The 23,771-nt window shown below is 38.9% G+C and overlaps 4 protein-coding genes across 4 annotated transcripts; 1 reads left to right on the forward strand and 3 right to left on the reverse strand.

Annotated features, from left to right (window-relative positions):
* Positions 1-476: 476 nt before the first annotated feature.
* Positions 477-4,469, reverse strand: LOC127535548 (zinc finger and SCAN domain-containing protein 2-like). The gene is made up of 2 exons (XM_051953866.1): positions 4,137-4,469; positions 477-2,444 (listed from the first exon to the last, which is right to left on the reverse strand). The coding sequence occupies exons 1-2, from the start codon at positions 4,306-4,308 to the stop codon at positions 1,519-1,521; spliced, it is 1,098 nt and encodes a 365-aa protein (XP_051809826.1). The 5' UTR covers positions 4,309-4,469; the 3' UTR covers positions 477-1,518.
* A 703-nt stretch (positions 4,470-5,172) lies between these two features.
* Positions 5,173-10,340, forward strand: LOC127535474 (zinc finger protein ZFP2-like). Its single transcript, XM_051953632.1, has 2 exons — positions 5,173-5,437; positions 9,259-10,340. The coding sequence occupies exons 1-2, from the start codon at positions 5,392-5,394 to the stop codon at positions 10,338-10,340; spliced, it is 1,128 nt and encodes a 375-aa protein (XP_051809592.1). The 5' UTR covers positions 5,173-5,391.
* Positions 10,341-12,992: 2,652 nt separating this feature from the next.
* On the reverse strand, positions 12,993-16,573 carry LOC127535540 (uncharacterized). Its single transcript, XM_051953852.1, has 2 exons — positions 16,301-16,573; positions 12,993-14,654 (listed from the first exon to the last, which is right to left on the reverse strand). Exons 1-2 carry the CDS (start codon positions 16,437-16,439, stop codon positions 13,390-13,392), a joined length of 1,404 nt encoding a protein of 467 aa, XP_051809812.1. The 5' UTR covers positions 16,440-16,573; the 3' UTR covers positions 12,993-13,389.
* A 2,250-nt stretch (positions 16,574-18,823) lies between these two features.
* On the reverse strand, positions 18,824-21,202 carry LOC127535475 (uncharacterized). The gene is made up of 2 exons (XM_051953633.1): positions 20,922-21,202; positions 18,824-19,596 (listed from the first exon to the last, which is right to left on the reverse strand). The coding sequence occupies exons 1-2, from the start codon at positions 21,067-21,069 to the stop codon at positions 18,824-18,826; spliced, it is 921 nt and encodes a 306-aa protein (XP_051809593.1). The 5' UTR covers positions 21,070-21,202.
* Between the last annotated feature and the right edge of the window lie 2,569 nt (positions 21,203-23,771).

The following is a 23,771-nucleotide window of genomic DNA, read 5'->3' on the forward strand; positions in this document are numbered from 1 at the left end:
CAACCCTCACTATGAACCATATCTCACAACTGTGGCATAAACTCAACAAAAACCTCCTCTTTCTCGCTTTTCCTGATCGCAAATGACTTGCCTTGTGGGCACACCGTTCACAGATTTCACGCAGTAAAAATAGCATGCTTTTCTGTGATTGGCCGAGAGCGGGTCATGACCCGGGCGTGTGATCAAGATTCGGGTGGCTCCGACCATTTCCGACACCTGCCGAGAGAAAAAGTTTGTTTTTCTTATATTATCGCTCAGGCGTTTCAAAGAAAAAGTAAGTCAAACCCTTTTTTGTTGCTTTTTATAAGAAAAATAGAGCGCCACTGTGGCTCACACAGTTCAGAATGACTGCGCCATCCAGCAAAACGATGCGCCAATGGTGCTGTGGTGATCGGCTAGCGCAAGCATAGCTTTGTTATTCATAGTGCTAATAATGAAGTCAAAAACAACAAAAAAGACCCTAAATGATACAGAAATCATGTATTTAAATGTATTTGTGCTTTTATTCAGTTTGACTGTCCACTTTGCGCAAGACAGCAAGGTTATAAAAGTTCTACATTTTATATTTACGCATATTATATTTAATTTGTCTATATATACAAATGTTATAAACAAGTAGGCTACTGATATCTCTAAATGAGAGGTTGAGAAAAATCACAATTCAAATTCTTCTAATTATCATTGTTATTGTATTTACACTGCAATAGCCCAAAATTATGTGAAAATACATGTACATAGTTTTAGTGAAATAACATAACCTCTGCCTCATTGCCTCTAGAAACACACTGCGACTCACTGACAGTAAAATAACACATCTCTCTGATGCACTTTAACCTTGACAAAAGAAATACATACAGACACAAAAAGAAGCCTGGCATACTTTATCTTCTCAGCACGCTGTGTGGTTAACTAGCAGCTATAACTGATGAGACGTGTGTTTAGAGTCAGACACACACACACAGGATGCTCATTCTACTTAGTCATCCAGAATACACTGTACACAAATGAATCCCGTGCTGTACACACACACGCTTACAAATAAAAAACTAAATTTAAATAAGATTAAAAAAACAACTTTGACAAAAGGGCACCTTGGGCATCAAGAGGCAAAAGGGGAAGGCGCTTCAGCCCCCCCCGCAAATCACACCGCATACATATTCACTCAGAAATATTAGGAACTATCTCATGACTGCAAGAAAAGATGTCACAAGTGCAAGATATCACACTATCTCATAGATAGAGACATAATGTACGATACACTGATGGTTAGTTGTTGGAACAGTTCAGAACTTACTTATCAGTACATCCAATGGTAAACATGAAAAACAGACTTAATAATTTAAAATAATAATTCAGTGAATTCCATTCTTCACAACATAAACAAATACAGGCTACAAAAACATGATTTATGTTGCAACACAGTGTACCTCACTGACGTTCACATTTATTATGAGCCAAGATTTTAAACATTTCATTTTCTAAGATAATTCATGGTCAAGCTTGGCTCCCACAGGTGTGTCAGGAGTATGACTTCTCACCTGTGTGACTTCTTTTGTGAACAGTCAAATTACTACGTTGAATGAAACTTTTGCCACATATTTCACAAAAATACGGCCTCTCGCCCGTATGAGTTCTCATGTGCGTTTTCAGTGTTGACATGACTTTAAATCGCCTCTCACAGATGCTGCAGGCATAAGGTTTCTCACCTGTGTGAGATCTTGTGTGTACTTTCAGTGTTGATGCATCTTTAAATAATTTCCCACAACTGTTGCAGGAGTAAGGCCTCTCACCTGTGTGGGTTCTCATGTGGACCAGCAATTTATCGCTACTTCTGAATCTTTTCCCACATGCATTGCAAGCATACGGCTTCTCACCTGTGTGGATTCTGTGATGTCTCTTCATTTGGTAATTATCCTTAAAGGCTTTTCCACAAACATCACAGTTTATAGATTTTTTCCCTATGTAACTATTACCATGACTCTGTAAAACTGGACAGTTGTCTGCATTGGTAATATCGCTGCCGTTTCTGTCAAGCCTCATCTTTGGCATCAGTGCTGCATTTCTTGTTGATTCAAAGTCTATATACCTGCTTCCTTCCGGACCTCGGCTCTCAGCTACAGGAGAGTTGTGAGAAAGGAGCTGGTTATTGTTTGGTTCTGGTGCACTGTGGTCCTCATACGTAGGAGTCACCATAGAGAAATCCGTCTCCTGCTGTAGTACAAGCTGCTCTTGCTCCAGACTGGTGCAGAGTTCCTTCTGTTCCTCTTCAATCTTTAAAACCTTGAGGTCCTCCTGGTGCACACTGATGCAGGGTTCCTCCTGTTCCTTTTTAATTTGTGAATGAACTGGCTCCTCCTGGTCCAGACTGGAGTTCCTCTCCTGGTTACAGAGCTGCTGAACAGCGACATTCTTCTCCTCCATACATACATGTTTCTGTGGGGGCTCTGAAGAAATTAAAGGACAAAAGAAACAAGTTACTAATGTGATGAAAGTAAAACACACATCCAAGCAAATCCTTTCAGTTCAAACCATAAAGAAGGCTTGACAATATGAATATGTCAATCAGATTTATGAGCAAAATTTAAAGTGTGGAAATAAGGAAAATCATACGAAAGCCATGTTGACGACTTCTATGTTTTACATCGTTGCAATCAACAACAGCTTTGACCAAACAAGAATTCTTTGCAACCAATCAATAGTCATTCAGACAATAGCTCCTCAGAGCATGACTAACTGCCTAACTGGACCTGGATAATATTGCTAAATGGCGTGATATAATGTTTCAATTACTTCATTTCAGTAACTCCATATATTTTTTTGTTGAACTATCAGGAGAAAAAAGGTTTGACTTAAATTGAAAGCCTTTGACCAATAATCAAGATACACAGGCACCAATTTCACTGTCAACATAACAAGCATAAGAATAAATTTACACACATAAATAATAAACTTTGTATTATCGTTGTGTGCTTTCATGGCAACCTGCGCCCAATGTCGTTCTAAAGAACTATAGAATTGTTAACAACTTTGTTTTTGCAGCTCATAAAGTCTCTACCACTAAAACATATCGTCTTTATTTTATTCACACAAAACCTTCCACAGTTCTTTTATCGAAAATATAGAGTGTTCATCTCTTAAATACTTCCCTCTATCCCCTTCTGTCAAACGAAAAGTGACTCCAAACAGCTAATACGGCTTTTGGTCAAGTGTCGCCTCAGTCTCACCAGCTGTTCCGCCAACCAACCTGTCATTCATTTCTGAAGTCATCTGCTTAGTGAAAAAAGAAACTACCTGTTGTGGCTTCTGGCTGCTCTGATGTGCTCCTGTACTCCATTGTGGCCCAAAAATAACACTAATACAGTCTATACTTATAAAAAGTAATTGTTCAAACTCACAATTATGAACAGATGTATCATCAGTTTATTTATCTTCTGGAGTTATCAATATTAACAAAGAGCAAAGTCTTTCCAATAATCCGCCACAGTAAAAAAAAAAAAAAAGACCTCCTGTATGTGCCACACCTGTGTACAATTAGTGTGGCCATTAAGTACACAGGTAACTAGGTCACAGCACAACTTATTGGTTGCCCATTGAAATGGCTACAACATTATTAATACCAGCATTTTAAAAACAAAGACAAAAAAAATCATTGTAGCAATTACACTTCCAGCTTAACAAGTCAACCCTTTTGTTGATTTGCCTGTCTCTCTTTAAGCTTATGCAAATAATGTAATTGCCTGAAAGGAGGGATGAAGTTGTACTGAGCTGAACTAAGTTATGGCACAAAAACATTCACATCCTCTTGCAGTTTACAGCATTTTATCACCAACTTATCATTAAATTGGTTCTCTTTTAACCAAGTGGTTCAAACTCCATTCCTTACCTTTAATTTAAGTCTTGATCAAAGGTAACGTTGTCCAAAATGACAAATAATCACAGTCTGGATCCCAGAAACACCACAAATACAGTTAGCTTTAGCTAGTTAGCCCCGTTAGCATGCTAGCAGTCGGCTATCAGTTTGTGTGGTCTCTGTTAGCTCACAGCTACATGTCACGTTTCTAAACTCTGCTTTAATCTTCCAGTTCAGTCAGTTTCTCTGGTATCTTCTACATCCAGACCATCACAGTTTTACATACCTGGTATTTGTAAGGTGATCTGTGGTTTCCAGATGTTATCCAGCAGTCTGCGCTGACGGTCGATCTCCTCCTCGTACCGGACGATGGTTTTTTCAAACTCTGTGAATATTTCTTCAGCAGCAGCAGTTAGTCTCTCGCTGATCACCTCTCTCAGATACTGAACTGAAGACATTCTTAGCTCAGCTGCGAACAACACAACCTCCTACAAAAACTACCACTCTTCTGCAAAACTGGGGCTCTAACTTTGTCCTGGAACTGTGGCCGCAAACAAAACAAAAGAAAACCAAACCTGACAACTCTTCCGGGTGCCTTCTTCTTCGTCATATTCTAATAACGTTTGCGGCAGATTGAACGCAGCGGAGGCGCTCTGCTGACTCCTATTGGTCATTAGTAGAATTCCATATGCATCGTTAAATCCTTATGTAGAGGCCAAAAACTCAGTTTGATTTTTGTAAATTCAAAGCTTCCAGATTCCTTCTTCTTCCTTGTGTTCTTTATATTATATAACAGACCACGACCAGACTCTTCAACTTGCCATGATATCCAGAAAGATTGCAACACTTTGTAATATATTCTATCTTGTTTCTGTGGATATATACAGAGTATATCTCCATAAAGGTGGGATGTATTAATAGGATCTCACTACATAAATGATTTGTGATACAACTGATATGGCTGGTTACACTAGCAGCTGGAATGTGAAGATATTTTGCTTTAAATTTTATTATAATTCTTGCAACATGTGTGTTATTACACGAATTTTTATTATTTATCCCAATAAACACGAATATTTTTGGTAAAATTCTACATAACTGAAGTTTACGTAATATTCATCCAGACAGGTTTGCAGAGTTGTATCTGTTTTATATTGTCACTATAACCTTGTTGTTATTCAGAAAATTTCCTGATCTGTACATGTGTTTTATCATGGATTCATACTTAATCATTGTTGTATAACAAAGGTTATTTTTTTTCTTATTTTCCGAAAAGAGAATTCAAAAGATGAGCAAGGCGACACCACAGATGACCAGTTCCCCTCCGGAACTTCACAATGTGACACCGGCGGAAGTAAACAACGACGGGGCGCTAGGTTTGTTAGCTTTACTGATGTTTGGAAGTTTTTAAAGACGACTGTGTTGTCTCGCAGGTAATATTTCAGGAGTTTAGGTAGTAATGTCGTCAGTTCAACATTTAGGTGACAAACGAGACACAAACCGCTGCTGCTGAAAAAAACATCGTCCAGTACGAAGAAGAGATGGATCATAACATCTGGAAACCACAGCTAGCATTACACACAGCAGGTATGTAAAACTGTGATGATCCAAACGAACTAACTGATTAATATGATCCATGTAGGACCCTAATCAGAGCTGCGAGTTACACCAACTGCAACAAAATACATCTGTGAACATATGACATTAAACCCATTCACGTTCCCCTCAGACTGCTGTGGGTAACAGAAGTTGTGGTGTGTTGACAAATACTGATCATCTGCCAAAAACTGATTGTGTACTTCATGTTAAAGCTGTATTGTTTAGTTTATATACGGCTGTGGTCACAGGTAAAGAGCGTCTTTCCTGAAACTTCAGCGTTATCTCAGTTTATAGTGTAGTCAGGATGGACATTTACGATTATTCAAGGCAATACTATTCTATGTTATCCCATTTTTAACCCATAGTATCCTTCCTTAGCATGTAATTAGCATCACTTATTTAAAAAATGAAGCCCTTACGTCTCTTGCGATCATCCTGTCCTGGAAGTCCTTTATGCCTGCAGCCATCAGGTACCACAACACCATGGTCAAATGCAGTGTCTCCAAGGTTCTGTTTTACTCACTAAGATGGTTAAAAAGCACAGAGCGCCTGAAGCAGCTCCTTTTCTGTTTCAAATTTTACAGACATTTAGCTGAATTCACATCACAGCTTCCTTTAATTTCTCTGTAAGCTGAGTTTTTCAGACAGTGTAGCAGTTACAAAGTCAGGAACTTTACCGTGGAGCAGCAGCTCAGTTATTATGTAGTCTTTATTGTCTGACAACAGAAACACGTGAAATGAGAACAGCTCTATTTATTCATATTAAATTGCTACACATTGTATGTGGGCACAGAGAGAAGCTCACAGATGTGAAGTGTCTCCTGTACAGTAGGTACGGAAAGTATTCAGACAACTTGAAATGTTTCACTCTCTGTGTCATTGCAGCCATTTGCCAAAATCAAAAAAGTTCATTTTATTTCTCATTAATGTACACTCAGCACCCCATCTTGACGGAAAAAACAGAAATGTAGAAATTTTTGCAAATTTATTAAAAAAAGAAAACTGAAATATGACATGGTCAGAAGTATTCAGACCCTTTGCAGCGACATTCATATTTAACTCACATGCTGTCCATTTCTTCTGATCTTCCTCGAGATGGTTCTGCTTCTTTATTGGAGTCCAGCTGTGTTTAATGAAACTGATTGGACTTGATTAGGAAAGGCACACACCTGTCTATATAAGACCTTACAGCTCACAGTGCATGTCAGAGCAAATGAGAATCATGAGGTGGAAGGAACTGCCCAAGGAGCTCAGAGACAGAATTGTGGCAAGGCACAGATCTGGTCAAGGTTACAAAAGAATTTCTGCAGCACTCAAGGTTCCTAAGAGCACAGTGGCCTCCATAATCCTCAAATGGAAGAAGTTTGGGACGACCACAACTCTTTCTAGACCTGGCCGTCCAGCCAAACTGAGCAATGGTGGCAGAAGAGCCTTGGTGAGAGAGGTAAAGAAGAACCCAAAGATCACTGTGGCTGAGCTCCAGAGATGCAGTCGGGAGATAGGAGAAAGTTCCACAAAGTCAACTATCACTGCAGCCCTCCACCAGTCGGGGCTTTATGGCAGAGTGGCCCGACGGAAGAATAAAGTTTGCCAAAAAACACATGAAGGACTCCCAGACTATGAGAAAAAAAGATTCTCTGGTCTGATGAGACCAAGACTGAACTTTTTGGTGTTAATTCTAAGCGGTATGTGTGGAGAAAACCAGGCACTGCTCATCACCTGTCCAATACAATCCCTACAGTGAAACATGGTGGTGGGAGCATCATGTTGGGGGGGTGTTTTTCAGCTGCAGGGACAGGACGACTGGTTGCAATTGAAGGAAGGATGAATGCGGCCAAGTACAGAGATATCCTGGAGGAAAACCTCTTCCAGAGTGCTCAGGACCTCAGACTGGGCTGAAGGTTCACCTTTCAACAGGACAATGACCCTAAGCACACAGCTAAAATAACAAAGGAGTGGCTTCAGAACAACTCTGTGACCGTTCTTGACTGGCCCAGCCAGAGCCCTGACCTAAACCCAATTGAGCATCTCTGGAGAGACCTCAAAATGTCTGTCCACCAACGTTCACCATCCAACCTGACAGAACTGGAGAGGATCTGCAAGGAAGAATGGCAGAGGATCCCCAAATCCAGGTGTGAAAAACTTGTTGCGTCATTCCCAAGAAGACTCATGGCTGTACTAGCTGAAAAGGGAGCTTCTACTCAATACTGAGCGCAGGGTCTGAATACTTCTGACCATGTGATATTTCAGTTTTTCTTTTTTAATAAACTTGCAAACATTTCTGCATTTCTGTTTTTTTTTTTCTGTCAAGATGGGGTGCTGAGTGTACATTAATGAGAAATAAAACAAACTTTTTTGATTTTGGCAAATGGCTGCAATGACACATCCATTCTCTATACACCGCTTTATCCTCACTAGGGTCGCTGGAGTCTATCCCAGCTGACTCTGGTAAAGGCAGGGGACACCCTGGACAGGTCACCAGTCTGTCACAGGGCTACATACACAGACGAACAATCACACTTGCATTCACACCTATGGGCATTTTAGAGTACTCAATTAACCTCAGCATGTTTTTGGACTGTGGTGGGAGGAAACCCACGCATGCACAGGGAGAACATGCAAACTCCATGCAGAAAGATCCCAGGCCCACCCCGGGATTCAAACCAGGGATCTTCTTGCTGCAAGGCGAAAGTGCTAACCACTACTCCACTGAACAGCCCTGCAATGACACAGAGAGTGAAAAATTTCAAGGGGTCTGAATACTTTCCGTACCCACTGTATGTTTTGTCTTCAGGTGATCATTCACTGCGTTGCTCTGGTCTTCCATCAAAACAGCAGGTAACCAATGACCACAGCCAAAAACAAATGAAGTCATGACACAACTACACAGCGAAAGTAAAGAAAAACTATTGTTCTATTAAATTGAAGTTTAAAAACTTGCAAAATGTTGCAAACATCAATTTTACAAAAAGAAGGTATTTTTCAATAGACAGAGTTTTCAGTTTCAACATCTCTGCTATTTTCATGATATTTTCATATGAAAACAGAGTTGAAATGACTTACATGAAATCATATTAAGTTTTTATTTGCATTTTACTAGGTTTGGACATCCTTGAAAAATTTCAGTTGCACTAGCCTAATACTGTGTTGGCCCCCTTTATGCTGCTAAAACTCCTCTGACCCAGTAGAGTAAAGAACCCCTGGGGATGTCCTGGGGCACCGGGATGGTGGCAGTGATTTCTGTGGGTCCTGTAGGTTGCAGGGTGGGACCTACCTAGATCAGGCTTATCCTGGAACATCCCACAGATGTAAGATAATGAAAGAATTTAAATCACAAAGTAAAATAATTAAAGTACCAACAATACTGAACCCTACATGCTATGCATCCTGGTGTTACAGAGTGATTCTTCTCCAGCCTCATGAACAATCTTAACTGAATGCAGACAACAGGATTGAAGCCTTTATCTTGACCAAATTACAGACCCCAACCCTACAACAGCAAAGGTTTATTTTGTTCTGTCATCAATTCAAGTCATGGAGATACCATTAGTCAGCAACACCTGCCTTAACCTACTGTTTCAAATGACCACAGTGGCCGTCAAGCCAGACTTAAAGGGCAAGCTGCTGCCTGTTTCATACAGAGTTTTGCTAATAAAGGTGTCAGAAATTAAGAGTCACTCAAACAGGTGCTGTCAGATAATTTGTTGTACATTATTTACACATGTTGCTATTGGTTTTAACTTGTATGTATGTACTCAATTGCAGATTTCCATGACTGACCGTTTTCTTGTGTCCTTTTGTCCCTCGAGACCTTCCACAGGAACATGTCTCTAAGGAGGAGGAGGTTCTTGCTGACCAGCATCACTGTGACCTGGAGAGGAACTCCAGTCTGGACCAGGGGGACCCAGAACCTTCACAAATTAAAGACGAACAGGAGGAACTCTGCATCAGCTTTAACCGAGAGGACCTAGAGCATTCGCAGATTAAAGAGGAACAGGAGAAACATTGTTCCAGTGTAGAGCAGGAGGACCCAGAGCCTCTGTGGATTAAAGAAGAACAGAAGGAATTCTGCACCAGCCTGGAGCCGGAGGATCCAGAGCCTCTTTGTATTAAAGACGAACAGGAGGCACATTGCAGCAGTCTCGAGCAAGAGGACCTAGAGATTCCACAGATTAAAGAGGAACAGGAGGAGCTTTGTATTGGTCAGGAAGGAGAGCTGTTTGTTGTGAAGCTGGAGACTGATACCTTCATGGTGACTCCTATTTATGAGGAAAGTGACCACAGTGAACCAGAACCAAACAGTGACCAGCTCCCGTCTTACATCTGTCCTTTAGGTCAGAGCCCAGATGAAGAAGGAAGCAAGCATGTAGATAATTTTCCTGTGTCAGAGACTCACTGTGGTACTGTTGCAGGCGAAAAGAAAGTAAAATGTGATATTTGTGGAAAAGCTTTTAAGGATAGTTACCAAATGAAGAATCATTATAGAGTTCATACAGGTGAGAAACCATATGATTGTGAAATATGTGGCAAAAGCTTCAGTCGAAGTCGAAGTTTGTTGCACCACATGAGAACTCATTCAGGTGAGAAGCGATATTCTTGTGAAACATGTGGGAAAAGTTTCCGCCTAAGTTCTAATTTGTTGTGCCACAGGAGAACTCACACAGGTGAGAAGCGGTATTCTTGTGAAACATGTGGGAAAAGTTTCCGTCAACGAGGACATTTGCTGTGCCACATGAGAACTCACACTGGTGAGAAACGATATTCTTGTACTGCATGCGGCAAAAGTTTCAGTCAAAGTGGTAATTTGTTACTCCACATGAGAACTCACACAGGAGAGAAGCCATATTCTTGTGAAACTTGTGGGAGAAGTTCAGTCGAAGTGATAATTTGACAGTTCACATGAGAACTCACACAGGTGAGAAACCTTACCTCTGTCACACCTGTGGGGACAGATTTACTCACACATCAATATTAAAAGTCACATGAAAAAGCACACAGGTGAGAAACTTAGGAAATATTTATCAGACCTTAAAAAACAAATGCAGCAGACCACTCAGGTGAGAAGCTGTCATCTGCAAAACATCTGTGAGAAGTTTCAGGTGAAGTGGTAATCTGGCTGTCCGACTCCCATGGCTGAGAAGTCGTAGCTCTGAGACATGCTTGGAGAAAAATGGAACAACTTTCTCTCCTTCTTTGTTGGTACAATAAATGACACGTGGGTCAATATGACAAGAATATTTATTTGAATTTAGTAAAACTCTTCAGAGGTTTTTGTGTTTTTTATCATTTAATTTTGTGCATCTACTTTGCTGTATTACACAGGTAAATATTAGACTCTGCAGTGAAGTTAGATTCACTTGAGAGCTGTCATTTTTGTACTTATACATGAAACTGTATATGGAAAAACATCTCCTCTTTGACTGCCAAAAAAAATCTGTTTTAGTTGAAGATGTAATTGAAAGTTACCCACTGTCTCTGCTGGTGTCACGTTTGACATGTCTTCCTACCAGCCCTGTCTGAAAACAGTGAACTGGATGAGAGTTCAGAGCAAAGCTCGGCTCTGAGGTGCTGTACTCATACCACTGCAGTTCAAACTGTGAAGCTTCAGCTTACCTTTGATTGTGACTGTTGTCTGTGGAAAGTTCTGTTGTAGAAGTGAAAGGAGATTTTGTTGTAGATTTTAAAAAATGACAGTGAATGAACTAACCCTGCTTTGTTCCGATGTTTCTTCTTGTTGCCCAACACAATCAATAACTGCTTTTCTCATCAATGAGTCTTTGACACTCCAATATTGTCTCTGTTGCTTTTTAAGGAAATTTAATGTATTATATCATTTGTAGACTAGAAATAAAATTTTAATGCTGTGATTTAAAGGGGAAATGGAGACTTATTGACATAAATGTCATTTTATAATCTCAGTGTTTGATCATTTACAAAAAAAAAAGACTTATGTCTGTGAATTCTCTGTCATCCAGGTCATGGTAAGTGTTCCAGTAAAAGGAAGTGAACTTGTTTTTGGTTTCACCTCTCATCCAAATGACGGTACAGCATAAATGAAGCGCATGCATCTAAGTAGAAGGAACACTCTGAAAACAACGACCCCAGTCTGAACAGAGAAGACAGACGCATTGAGAGAGCAGTGATTAAGCCATCTCTGAACAGTAGAAGTGGGCAACAGCAACACCTGCAGCTAAAATCAGACATTTAAGGTCAGGTTCTGTGCTTCTGTGAATATTTCCTCAGCAGCAGCAGTTAGTCGCTCGTTGATCAATTCTATGTGATTCTGCACTAAAGACTTTGTTAATTCAACTATTGACAACTTGACCATCTTTAAAAACTTCCACACATCAGAAAAGTAAATGCTGCTGGAGCTTTAACTTCATTTCTTCTGGGTGTCCTCTTCTTTGTCATCTTCTAATAGTTTACAGTGGAGGCGTGTTGCTGCCCTCCACAGGTCACTTTTTAGAATTCTTTACATAAGATAAATCTTTCTGTAGTCCAATTCAATTTTTGTTTGATCAAAGTCCATCACAAAACAGTGACCTGCAACATTAAAACACTTCTTTGCATTTTATGTCACAACAATTTATCCATCAGTCTGAACAAGAAGCATTGAAAGAAATATTCTTTGTATCGATGTTCTTTGATAACAGTAAGTTTGTTTATGAAGCCTCTTTTACAAAACCAAATTGCACATCTTCCACAATTTGTTAGTCAGCTCTAAAATTTGAAACGGCAAGTGGATTTAAAAATGTCGAAGCAACACTCTCTCAACAGCAAGAAAAGACTGCAGTTGGCAGGGAGCATTAGAAGGTTTGTTGAACCTCCAATCAGAATTCAGGTCTGACTGAGGCAGAGTAAATTAAAAATGAAAAAAAAACGGGAACATACTGTATCAGAATATGACCTGAAATGACAGAATATGCTACTGACATTGGGTACATCGTATTTTAAAATAAAGTTTATACACAAAAAAATAGAAGTGAGGAAATAAATGTTTGTGTCCACCTTTGATAAACTGCTTATTTACAGCATAAGAGTGACGCAGATACTTGCTGATTTGTACGAGTGAAGATGTTTGATGTGACGCATTCTGCATGTTGCTACATTTGACGCTTATCTTTAAAGGTCACATTATACAGATTTTTTTTACCTGTGTGCGATCCAAAAGTTAAGACTGTGCCTATAAAAAAACAAAAAACTATGAGTCAACTTCAATGTTAGCTTGTTCTTTGTATGTATCATCTAGCTAATCATACATGTATCCAACGGTGTGTTATATGTTCCTTGTTCCCCACCCCACTCTTCTCCCATCCCTCCCCCTTTCCACCCTTCTACCTCTCTACCTTTTCTGTCCCCTAACCCGCCCGGCCAGCAGCAGATGGGTCCCCCCACATATAGAGTCGGGTTCTGCTCGAGGTTTCTTTTTTTCTTGCCACTGTCGCCTTAGGGCTTGCTCTGGGGGTCAGGCATATGGGTTCTGTAAAGCGTCTTGAGACAATTTGACTGTAATTGGCGGTATACAAATAAAATAGAATAGAACAGACTTGAACTTTATTTATATTTGGCCGCCATCCCCATCAAAGTAGTCTCCTTGTGCAGTAATACACCGCTCCCATCGCTCCTGCCATGTTTGAAATGCTCTCTGGAAGTCCCGCTGCTTAAGTGTGTCAAGCACCAACTGTGACGCATTCTGAATCTCCTCCACCGTTTCACAATGGTAACATTTCAACTTCAACTTCATTTTGGAAAGAGAAAGAAGTCACAGGGAGCCAAATCTGGCGAGTAGGGTGGGTGGGGAATGATGATTGTGTTGGTGCTGGCAAACAAGTCCTGCGTTTCCAAACCCCTGTGAGCGGGCGTGCTATCATGGTGGAGCACCCAGTTACCATCGTGCCACAGTTTAGGTCGTTTCTGGCGAATGCTCTCCCTCAGATGCCTCAGGATGTTACAGTAGATCTCGGCACTGACAGTCTGAGTGTGTGGACGAACTCACGGTGCACAACTCCATGAATGTCGAAGAAGACCACAAGCATGTTCTTTGTCGTACTCTTGACCTGACGTGCCTTCTTCGGTCTCGGAGACTGCTGTTTGGTTTCTGTGTTGTAGTCATAGACCCAAATCTCTTCACCAGTGATAATCCTCGACGTGAAGGTTGGGTCATCCTGGGCCTGTTGACGGAGATCGTCGCACACTTTTACACGCTGCTGTTTCTGCTCAGGAGTTAGGAGCCTGGGCACAAACTTGGCAGCAACACGGTGCAAGTTCAAATTGGACGTTAGGATTGCCTGAACTGTTCCAAAGGACATGTTGACCATGTAAGCAATTTCCTTTATGGTGAGCCGACGATCCTGACACACAATTTGTTCAATCTCTTGGACATTTTCAGGAGTCGTACTCGTAGACGGTCGCCCTGGCCTATCGTCATCATCCAGTGAAGTTCTGCCCATCTTGAAACGTGAATGCCAGACAAAACATCTGGACCGGCTCATCGCTTCCTTGCCGTAGGCTTTCTGAAGTATCTTGAGAGTCTCCTTTGCCGATTTCCCGAGTTTGACACAATGTTGTATTTTTGCTCTCTGCTCAAGTTTGAGGTCCAGGTCACCAGTGGGCACCTGCAAAGGGTCACACGGATGAAAATCACTGCTCGTATTTGTTGCATGTGCGTGACTGTTCTGGGCTCCGTCTGTTTGCAGCAGAGATGGTTTCAGAACTTTTTGATCACACTTTGTGCAGTGATTCTCTGAAAATGTGTCTAAAGTATTATTGTGACTGCTGCTACTGTGATGTCTTCTCTTTGGTCTCAACACTGCATTTCTGGCTGATCCTGAGTCTACATGTTTGCTTTCTTCTTGATCTGGGCTTTGAGCTACAGGTAGGTTGTGAGGGAGGAACTGGTCATTGTTTGATTCTGGTTCACTGTGGTCTTTTTCTTCATAAGTAGGAGTTACTATTAGCATATCAATCTCATGTTTCAGTGCAAGCTGCTCTCCTTCCTGACTGGTGCAGAGTTTCTCTTGTTCCTCTTTAATGTCTAGAGACCCTGGGTTCTCCTTATCAAAGCTGATGATGAGTTCTTCCTGTTCCTCTTTAATCCCTGGAGGTTCTGGGTCCCCTTGGTCCGGACTGGAGTTCCTCTCCTGGTTACAGAGCTGCTGGTCAACGAAAACCTCCTCCTCCTTACAAACACATTGCTCTGGGAGGCCTGGAGGGACAAAAACACATAGAAAAGGTTGTTAATGTATTTAGTAAAGACACACACCCAAGCAAATATATTCTAATTCTAAATATTAGCAAAGTTCTACAATGCAAGATTTAAAATGTGCCAATGTGACAAATTATTTGGGGGCCCAGGTGTGACTGACTTTTAGTCTGTGCTGATTGTCAGTGTTAACAGTTAAATCACAAAGAGCAAGTCAAACCAGCTGTCCTTAACTAACAATGATTCTACCCATAAGAGCTGTGTTTAGTTTAGGATAAAGGAAAAAGCATCTTGATGGAGAAACAGATCTTGACACGGTAATGTGGCAGAAGAGAAGGCAGCTTTTTTCTAAATTCAAACCAAAAATTCTTCTATTGAAGGAAAAAGGTCTACAAATAAAAATGACTGCATTTTTTGTTTGCCAAGAGGCTCTGATCATTGATCCAAGCTTTGCTCCACATTAATCAATGTTTCAGTTTGTCTCATAAGTCTCTCCTTTTCTCCTTCAACTTCAACAGAGGAAGCAAAATCCAAATCAGGTAAGAACACAAAGAGATCTGAAAGTATCAACATTAAATAAATTAATTTAATTGGGGATTCAGAACAGATAAAATTTTAAAAATTGCTCTCTCATTTTAAAAGTCTTCAATTAATCCACAGACCACAAGCTGTTTACAGGGAACTCATGAAACACAGAGAAATGAAATATGAAAAATAAATTAAATGCAAAGAATCATCTTCTTTGTTTACTTTTATTTGCTCAAATCTTATTGTTCAGTTTCTACAATAATCCTCTAGTTCAGTCAGTTCCCTCTGTTGTTCTATACATAATGCCCAATTAATGCAGAATATTTCTACTTCAAAAAGACATTTTTGTGTAATTTCTTTCTGCAGCTGTGGCCACCCAACAACCAATAGTGGAGATTGTTAGCAAGCTGTGTGAGTTACATCCAGTAACTTATAGTTACATCCAGTAACTACCATGCTTCTGACAGAACTTTTTTAAGGGACCATTTATTTCCACACAGATGTATTTTACCAGCACAACCACTCACATACAACCAAGTAACTCTGACCATCGAGAAAATGTTCAGGCTGATTTTGCAGCAATTTGACTATGTCCTATTATTGTCATTGAAATGTACAAACACCTGTTTGTTTTTTAACTGTAAGCCAAGAGTGTCTTTGCACAGGGTTTTATTGTTAAAGTAATTTAGGTTTAGCTGTGATTTAGCTGAAGTTCTTGAAGATGAAAAGTAGAGAAGAAAAACAACTTTGTGGAGTTCCAGAAAAAAGTGGAACAAAACGCAAACAATGTAAGACTGACCGAGGACCTGCAGTCAACAGAGAGAAACTGATGGATGTTGGGAGTCCGGACCACAACAAGGAAGCTTTGACTTAAGTGTCTGACATGTACTTATCCCATGTAACTTAAATTCTATTAGATAGATAGATAGATAGATAGATAGATAGATAGATAGATAGATAGATAGATAGATAGATAGGACTATTTGGCCTGCAGAGATTTGCAGAAGAAAACTGGTTGCACCATCGTGCTCCCAAATAAGTGCATTTTAGAACTATTAACAGAACCCTACATTAGTCCTATTTATTATTTAGTTCATTCAGACCATCGCACTTCTACATACCAGCTGTGTGTTGTGTTATTTGTGGTTTCCAGATGTTATCCAGCAGTCTGCGCTGACGTCCCTCGTCCTTGACGGTGGTTTGTTCGGCAGCAGTTCGTGTCTCGGTAATTAATTCTCCTAAACACTGAGCGGAACTCATTTTAACTCAAACTGCTGAGATATTCATCTGAGACATGACAACACAGCCTCCCTGCAGCTCAGTCCAAACATCCGTCAAGCTAACGCTGCTGGAGGCTTTCCTTTGTTTACATCCGCCCGGTGTCACACTGTAAAAATCCGACAGAAACACTTAGTGAACGGCTAAAGCCCGGTTCATTTGTTATTTATTCCAGGAAAAAAAAAAGTGTGTGTGTATATATATATATATATATATATATATATATATATATATATATGTATATATATATATATATGTATATATATATATATATATGTATATATATATATATATGTATATATTATATATATATATATATGTATATATATATATATATATATATATATATATATATATATATACATATATATATATATATATATATACATATATATATATATATATATATATATATATACATATATATATATATATATATACATATACATATATATATATTTATTCATACATATATATATATATATATATATATATATATATATATACATATATATATATATATATATACATATATATATATATATATACATATATATATACATATATATATATATATATACATATATATATACATACATATGTATATATATATATATACATATGTATATATATATATATATACATATATATATATATATATATATATATATATATATATATATAGCAATCAAGTATTTACTAAATGTCTTTATTAAATATAACCAAACAATAAATTTCTCTCCGGTTGTTGATTAAAAATTCTGAGTTACAGTTTTCTCAGTCTCTTTGCTTCATTTCTCAGATCAGAATTGAAATTCTCAAACTACTTGTTCAATCTTCACATCATTGTGTCACTTGTTCACATCAAAAATCAGTTTCTCATTTCTCTGAACAAGTTATAAATGCTTTGGTTCATCCATGCAATGATTCTGACAGGTTTAGGCTGACAGGACAGGTTAGGGGCTTGTTCCTGTGAAGGATTTTGTCACCTTGTGCCTGATCAAAGTTGTTGCAGTAGGAATCTTGAATGCATCTCTGAACACACTAAACCCAGACATGCAGGAGGAATGATTGTTGTAGGTTTATCCCTGTAGAACAGAATCGGTTTTAAAGTTCATGAATGTTTAGTATCATGAACATCTCTACCTTTGATAATCTATTTTTACCACCCTGCTGTCAGAGATTCAACGCTTCAGTTTAGCTATTATGAGCATGAATGGAGCCGCGTCACCTTTCCAAATCCGTGGCTCCCAGAGGTACAATACCAGAGCACAGCTTAAAAAACGTAATATTTATCAAAGTTTCTATGCAAACTGTTTTCTTCTTTAATTGGAGGAAAAAGTGCACTAAAGTGCAGACTATTTACCATTTATGTTTAAGACTTGGAAAAGATAAAAACGTCTGAGTTATTTACAAGGACAATGCAGTGTCTTTTCAAGGAATTTTACTGCTCAGCTCACAGAATTTCCAGGTTTCCAAGAATATTCTTATTACAATGTTTGAACCAGAGTCTGTTATTTTGACAGCAATATGAACCAAAAGAAGTCATCTCCAAGTGGTGCTTTTTTGTTTTGCCTTTGTTTATTGAAACATGTGGATTCAATTGAAAATCCACGGGTTTCCCTCCCATTAGCAAACAGCTGAGGATGAAGTCAAGTTCTTTTTGTTTTGTTTTTTTGTTTTTTTTTTAACTGAAGCTCCTAGGATTACCAAGACCTGGATGAATGATAATCCACACAGACAATAAGCTGACTACATGTAAAACACAAAGCTGAGGGGTCTTTGCTGTTCAGGAGAAAAAGGATATATTTTCCATATTTTGTTGTCATGTAGTGTAGTGATTTGGTTTTCCCACAGTGTGGGCTCACAAAGTCAGAAAGCTCTGTCTTACTATATAAAAATTTCAATCTGTATGAACTCCTTGGTGCCTTCTTAGGTTCGTCATTCGACTGAATCTTTTCCCACAGGTGCGACAAGAATACGGCTTCTCACCTGTATGGATTTTCAAATGACCATTCAAGGTTGACCGCTCAGTAAATTTGTCCCACAGGTGTTGCAAACATATGGCTTCTCACCTGTGTGAATCATCAGGTGTGCTTTTAACTTTGATGTGCAGAGAAATCTTTTCCCACATGTGCTGCAGGCATACGGCTTCTCACCTGTGTGGATCATCATATGTCTTTTCAAATTACCGATGCCATTAAATCTTTTCTCACAGGTGTTGCATGAATATGGTTTTTCACCTGTGTGCGTTCTCATGTGAATGTTAAATACATCTATCTGACTAAATCTTTTCCCACATGTATTGCACGAATACCGCTTTTCACCCGTGTGAATCATCACATGCCTTTTCAAATTTGCAATGTTTATAAATCTTTTCTCACACATGTTGCAGGCATATGGTTTCTCACCTGTGTGACTCCTCTGATGTATAAGTAGTTTGGATTTATAAGGAAAACTTTTTCACAAACATCACATTTTAAAGACATTTTCCCTGCGTGAGTATCACATTGAGACTCTGACATGGAAGAGTTGTCCACACTGTGAATTCTATTTCGACGATATCTTTTCTTTGTTTTGAGTTGTGAGCTTCTACTTAATTCTGATTCTACAACCTTGTTTCCTTCCTGATCTGGACTTTGAGCCACAGGAGAGTTGTGAAAGAGGGGCTCGTCATGGTTTGGTTCTGGTTCACTATGATCACTTTCCTCATAATCAGAAGTCACAATACAGATGTTTATCTCCTGTTTAAGTGCAAGCTGTTCTTCCTCTTGACTAGAGCAGAAATCATCCTGTTCCTCTTTAATCTGCAAAGGCTTCAGGTCCTCCTGGTCCAGACTGGTGCAGAGTTCCACCTGTTCCTCTTTGGTCTTGGGAGTCTCTGATTCCTTCTGGTCCAGATTTATGCAGCATTCCTCTTGCTCCTTTTTAATCTCAGGAGGCTCGGGGTCCTCTGGTTCTGCCTTAATTTGTAGAGAGTGTGGATAGTTCTGGTTCAAATAGGTGCAGAAATTCTCCTGTTCCTCTTTAATCTGTGGAGACTCTGGGTGCTCCTGGTCCAGACCATTCCTCTGCTGGTTACAGGGCTGCTGGTCAGAGAGAAACTCCTCCTCCTCCTTACAGATGTGCTGTGGGTCATCTGGGGGGACAAAGGGACACAAGAAAAAAGTTACTAGCATACTTCAAAATCAGACATGCAAATAGCTGCAATGCTACGAGTACAACACACAACACACATTGTTTCAAATGATTAGGCTGCTGCACAGTTCTGTGTTATAAAACTACTTAAATTAAGTGTTATCTGTAGATAAACAGGATAGATTAAATGATTTATCAGATGTTAATACATGTCAAGAGGTACTGATAAAAGTTTTTATACAAATGTCTTCCTATCTCGCCTCACATGACCAGATCTATTTCCACAGCAATGTATCAAAGCTGAGGGCAATGGTCTGGCTGCACCTCATTATTACTATCAATCTATCGACTATTGTGCCGCTTTGATTAAGCTACACTACTAATTTTAACTCAAAAAAAGCAAAGTTAATTTTATTTTGACAAACTGTGTGTCTCTAAAAAGATTAACATATCATATAAAGTGCAAAACTGAAGATTCCAGCATGATAACGCCGATTGATAAAAGAGGGATTATTTGAGTCAGTGGTAGAACTCCACAAGTTTTATTAATCCCAGTTTTCTTAACAAAGTGACCAAGTTTGGTCAGTGTATTAAACAAAGTGCAACATGAACATGGTGGATATTTTTACAGCATGTAGCAACTAAAGCAACTCCTTTTCTCTGTGATTGGCTTAAGTTTGGCTGTGTTGACAATTTAATTGACAGGAATATGATCACTGAGGCGTTTCTTAGTCATAATTATCACGATGTGGTTCTGACATCCTTAGCACAATCAAACCATACAACACAAATGTCATGCTGTAAGTGTCAAAGATCTTGGATTTTAGAGGATAAGAAACTTGTTTTGATGTTAGGATTTGTTCATTTTTGTTGAAAGCTGCCCAACCTTAAGCAATGTGATGCTGTACAGCAACCGCTCCTTTGTTTTTTGGTGACAGTTTGTGACCAAGACACAGAAATCCTGTTACTTGAGTGATTTGCTGGTGGCAATGTTTTGAGTGTTGTGGGGCAAGATGTGTCCTCAGAATAATGAGGTGCAGTCGGACCATTCTAATCTATCTGTTTCAGAACTCTTCAAGTTCACTGAGTTTCCCTTGTGTCTTTACATACTGCAAGTCTATGGCTAAATGTTTCTGCTTTTAAAAATAAATGCATTTGTGTTCTTTTTTCTACACAATAACTGACAGTAGAAATACTTTATTACTTTATTAATCTCTGAGGGGAAATTCAAACACTAGAAATAAATGGAACTCAGAGCTCTGATTAGGATCCTACATGAGTCACATTCAGCATTTATTTCATTCAGATAATCACACCTCTACATACCCGTTGTGTGTAACGGTATCTGTGGTTCCCAGATGTTATCCAGCTGTCTGCACTGACGGTCCTCGTCCTGGACGGCGGTTTGTTCGGAGACTCCGAGTTTTTCTTCTTCGTCTGTTTCCTGCTCGATAATAAACTCAGCCGAAGACATTCTAACTGCAGCTGCTGAAATATTGATCTGAGAAACGACAACACAACCGTCTTCCACCTCAGTCCACACATCAGTCAAGCTGACGCCGCTGGTTTGTTTTCGTCGTTCGCTTCCGCCTGGTGTCACACCGTGAAGCTCCGGCAGGGGACAACAGTTACCTTCGGTTCCGCGCTGTACAACGTTTGTTCCATACTTGGAATAATAATTATGCATTCCTCTAAAACAAAAGAACAGTGACTTTAAAATAGATATGTAAAACAAACAAACAAACAAACAAAAAACAAGTAGATTAATGTGCTTTAAACAAATTAACTTAAAGCATTTTTTACATTGCAGTTGTGCTGAATTTCATTTAGGTTTTGATAAAGTAATTATATCTATTGTACAATTAATCATTTGAAGAGTTCATTTGCAAAACAGATAACTCCGTTTTGATACATTTTCAGAAAACGTTTTTTATTGTTTATTGAGATAATATCAATCGAACTGAAGTTGGAGTGGATTTGACTCAGGAGACAAATACATGACAAATAGAGAAAAAATAAATTATTAGTGTTAGTATTATTATTATTATTTCAAGTAAACAATAAAAAATGAGTTTTCTGAAACGGAGTTACCTGTTTTTGCAAAAGAACTCTTCATTTATATATTGAGATGTCAGAATTTCCACTTAACCCCATTTTACACATGGTTGTGTTGTCTTCAGTGTGCTTTATTTTATTTCATTTATTTCTAAGGAAAAGAAAAAAATTCTTGACTTAACAGTTACTATTATATTGCATGTTTAGGATTTTTTAACCGTTATTTGTTATTATTATATGATATTTGTTTATTCCAAAGTGCGTATTAATAGGTATTACTAAACTTAGTAATTATTATTATTATTGTTATTATTAGGCATATTGTGACACTTTGCAAATTTAAACTTCTACTCAGGGAAATAAACAGTTGACAATTTCTGCACAATCATCTTCCTGCTCCATAGAAAAGACAAGTGTTGGGTACCGAGATTACACAAAATCACTGAGGACAAAAACAGACCAACAGAACAAACTGACAGAACAAGAATTAAACATTATTAGAACATTTGAAGAGTCACAAACAAGCTCTGGATGCTGCAGACTGATTAATCAATGAAATTAAACTGTTCTATGAAACATATTAACACCAAAGTTGTTTCTCAATTTCACAGCCAGAAAATGCATTCGCAAATGTCAAAATATGCTTATATTAGAAATTTTGCCCTTTAAGGTTTACCTAAAATGCACTTTTAAAAAAAATCTCTGGGGAATAATGAGAAAACACATCCAGAGTACCAATGACTGTTTCCATGACTCTTGCGTCTTAGACATTAAACTGCTGAAGTCAAACTTAAACTTCTTACTAAAGAATTGTGTTGAACACAAAGATTTTCCATATGACAAATAAAGGATGGTGGAGCAGAAATTAACGATTGAGTTAGAATTAGTATCAGAATTTTCTCCCATCATGCATCACGGTCGTGGAATAATCTTCAACGAACTCTTAAACTCTGAAACATTCATATCTCTTAATGAGTTTAAGAGTATCATAAAGAATGCAAGTGAAGTAGGATGTCCTTGCATAGCAGTCATTTTGTTTCATTGTTATTTGTGTATCATGCATTTGTTTTATATAACTTCGGAATTTTGTATCTCTCACAGGTCTACTTTGTGAAAGAGATCTAAAATCTCAACGGGACTTCCAGGTTAAATAAAGTGAATAAATACAATGTATTTATTTATTAACATTTACTTAATCAGGATAAGATTAGAAATCTGAATCTGATTTACATAAAGGTAAAAACAAATCGACAAAATTGAAACGCGTCGGTGTAATTCCATTAATGTCCTGTGGAGGGCAGCAACGCGCCTCTGCTGCCTCCAGTCTGACAGAAGAAGGAGAAGAAGAAGAGCTTCACTGATGTGAGGAGGAAGGTTGTGTTGTCGAAGCTCAGATCAAACACCTCAGCAGCAGAAGTAACGATGAGTTCAGTCCAGAATCTGAGAGAGTTGATCAGCGAGAGACTAACTGCTGCTGCCGAGGAAATATTCTCAGAGTTTGAAAAAACCATCGTCCGGTACGAGGAGGAGATCGACCGTCAGCGCAGACTGCTGGATAACATCTGGAAACCACAGATAACACAGCACACGATGGGTATGTACAGCTGTGGTGCCTTGGAAGTGCAGGAATAGAAACATGACATTTAACTAAGAGCTAACAAAGACAACACAGTGAACAAGACCAGCATGCTGACTGGGCTAGCTGACAGAGCTCATGTGAGCGTCGAGGTTGTTGTGATTCTAAGAGATTCAGCAAAAGCAGCTGGTTTATCGGTTCTTGGGATGTTTCACCGTCATCCAGAATGCATCTTCGGTTCTAACTGTCTGCTGAGGAGTTCCACATTTCTGTTTTCGTGGCTAACATCCATTAACAAGACAAAGCAGACGAGCCTGGAGCTGTGAATGGTTGTGAAACTGACAGGTCAGAGATGACTCCAAGTGTTAATGATGTGAAATTTTCTGGAATGAAATCTCAAGGCTGCATGGAGGCAGTAATAGGCGTCGTAGACCTTTTTCTGTTTAGAGGTACACCGATCAGGCATAATATTTGTCTGATATTGTGTTGGTCTCCTTTATGCTGCTTAATCCTCCTGTTGTCTTCATTTACAGGCATTAAAAAAT

The sequence above is a fragment of the Acanthochromis polyacanthus genome, chromosome 9, assembly GCF_021347895.1.
Source record: "Acanthochromis polyacanthus isolate Apoly-LR-REF ecotype Palm Island chromosome 9, KAUST_Apoly_ChrSc, whole genome shotgun sequence".
Lineage (NCBI taxonomy): Eukaryota > Metazoa > Chordata > Actinopteri > Pomacentridae > Acanthochromis > Acanthochromis polyacanthus.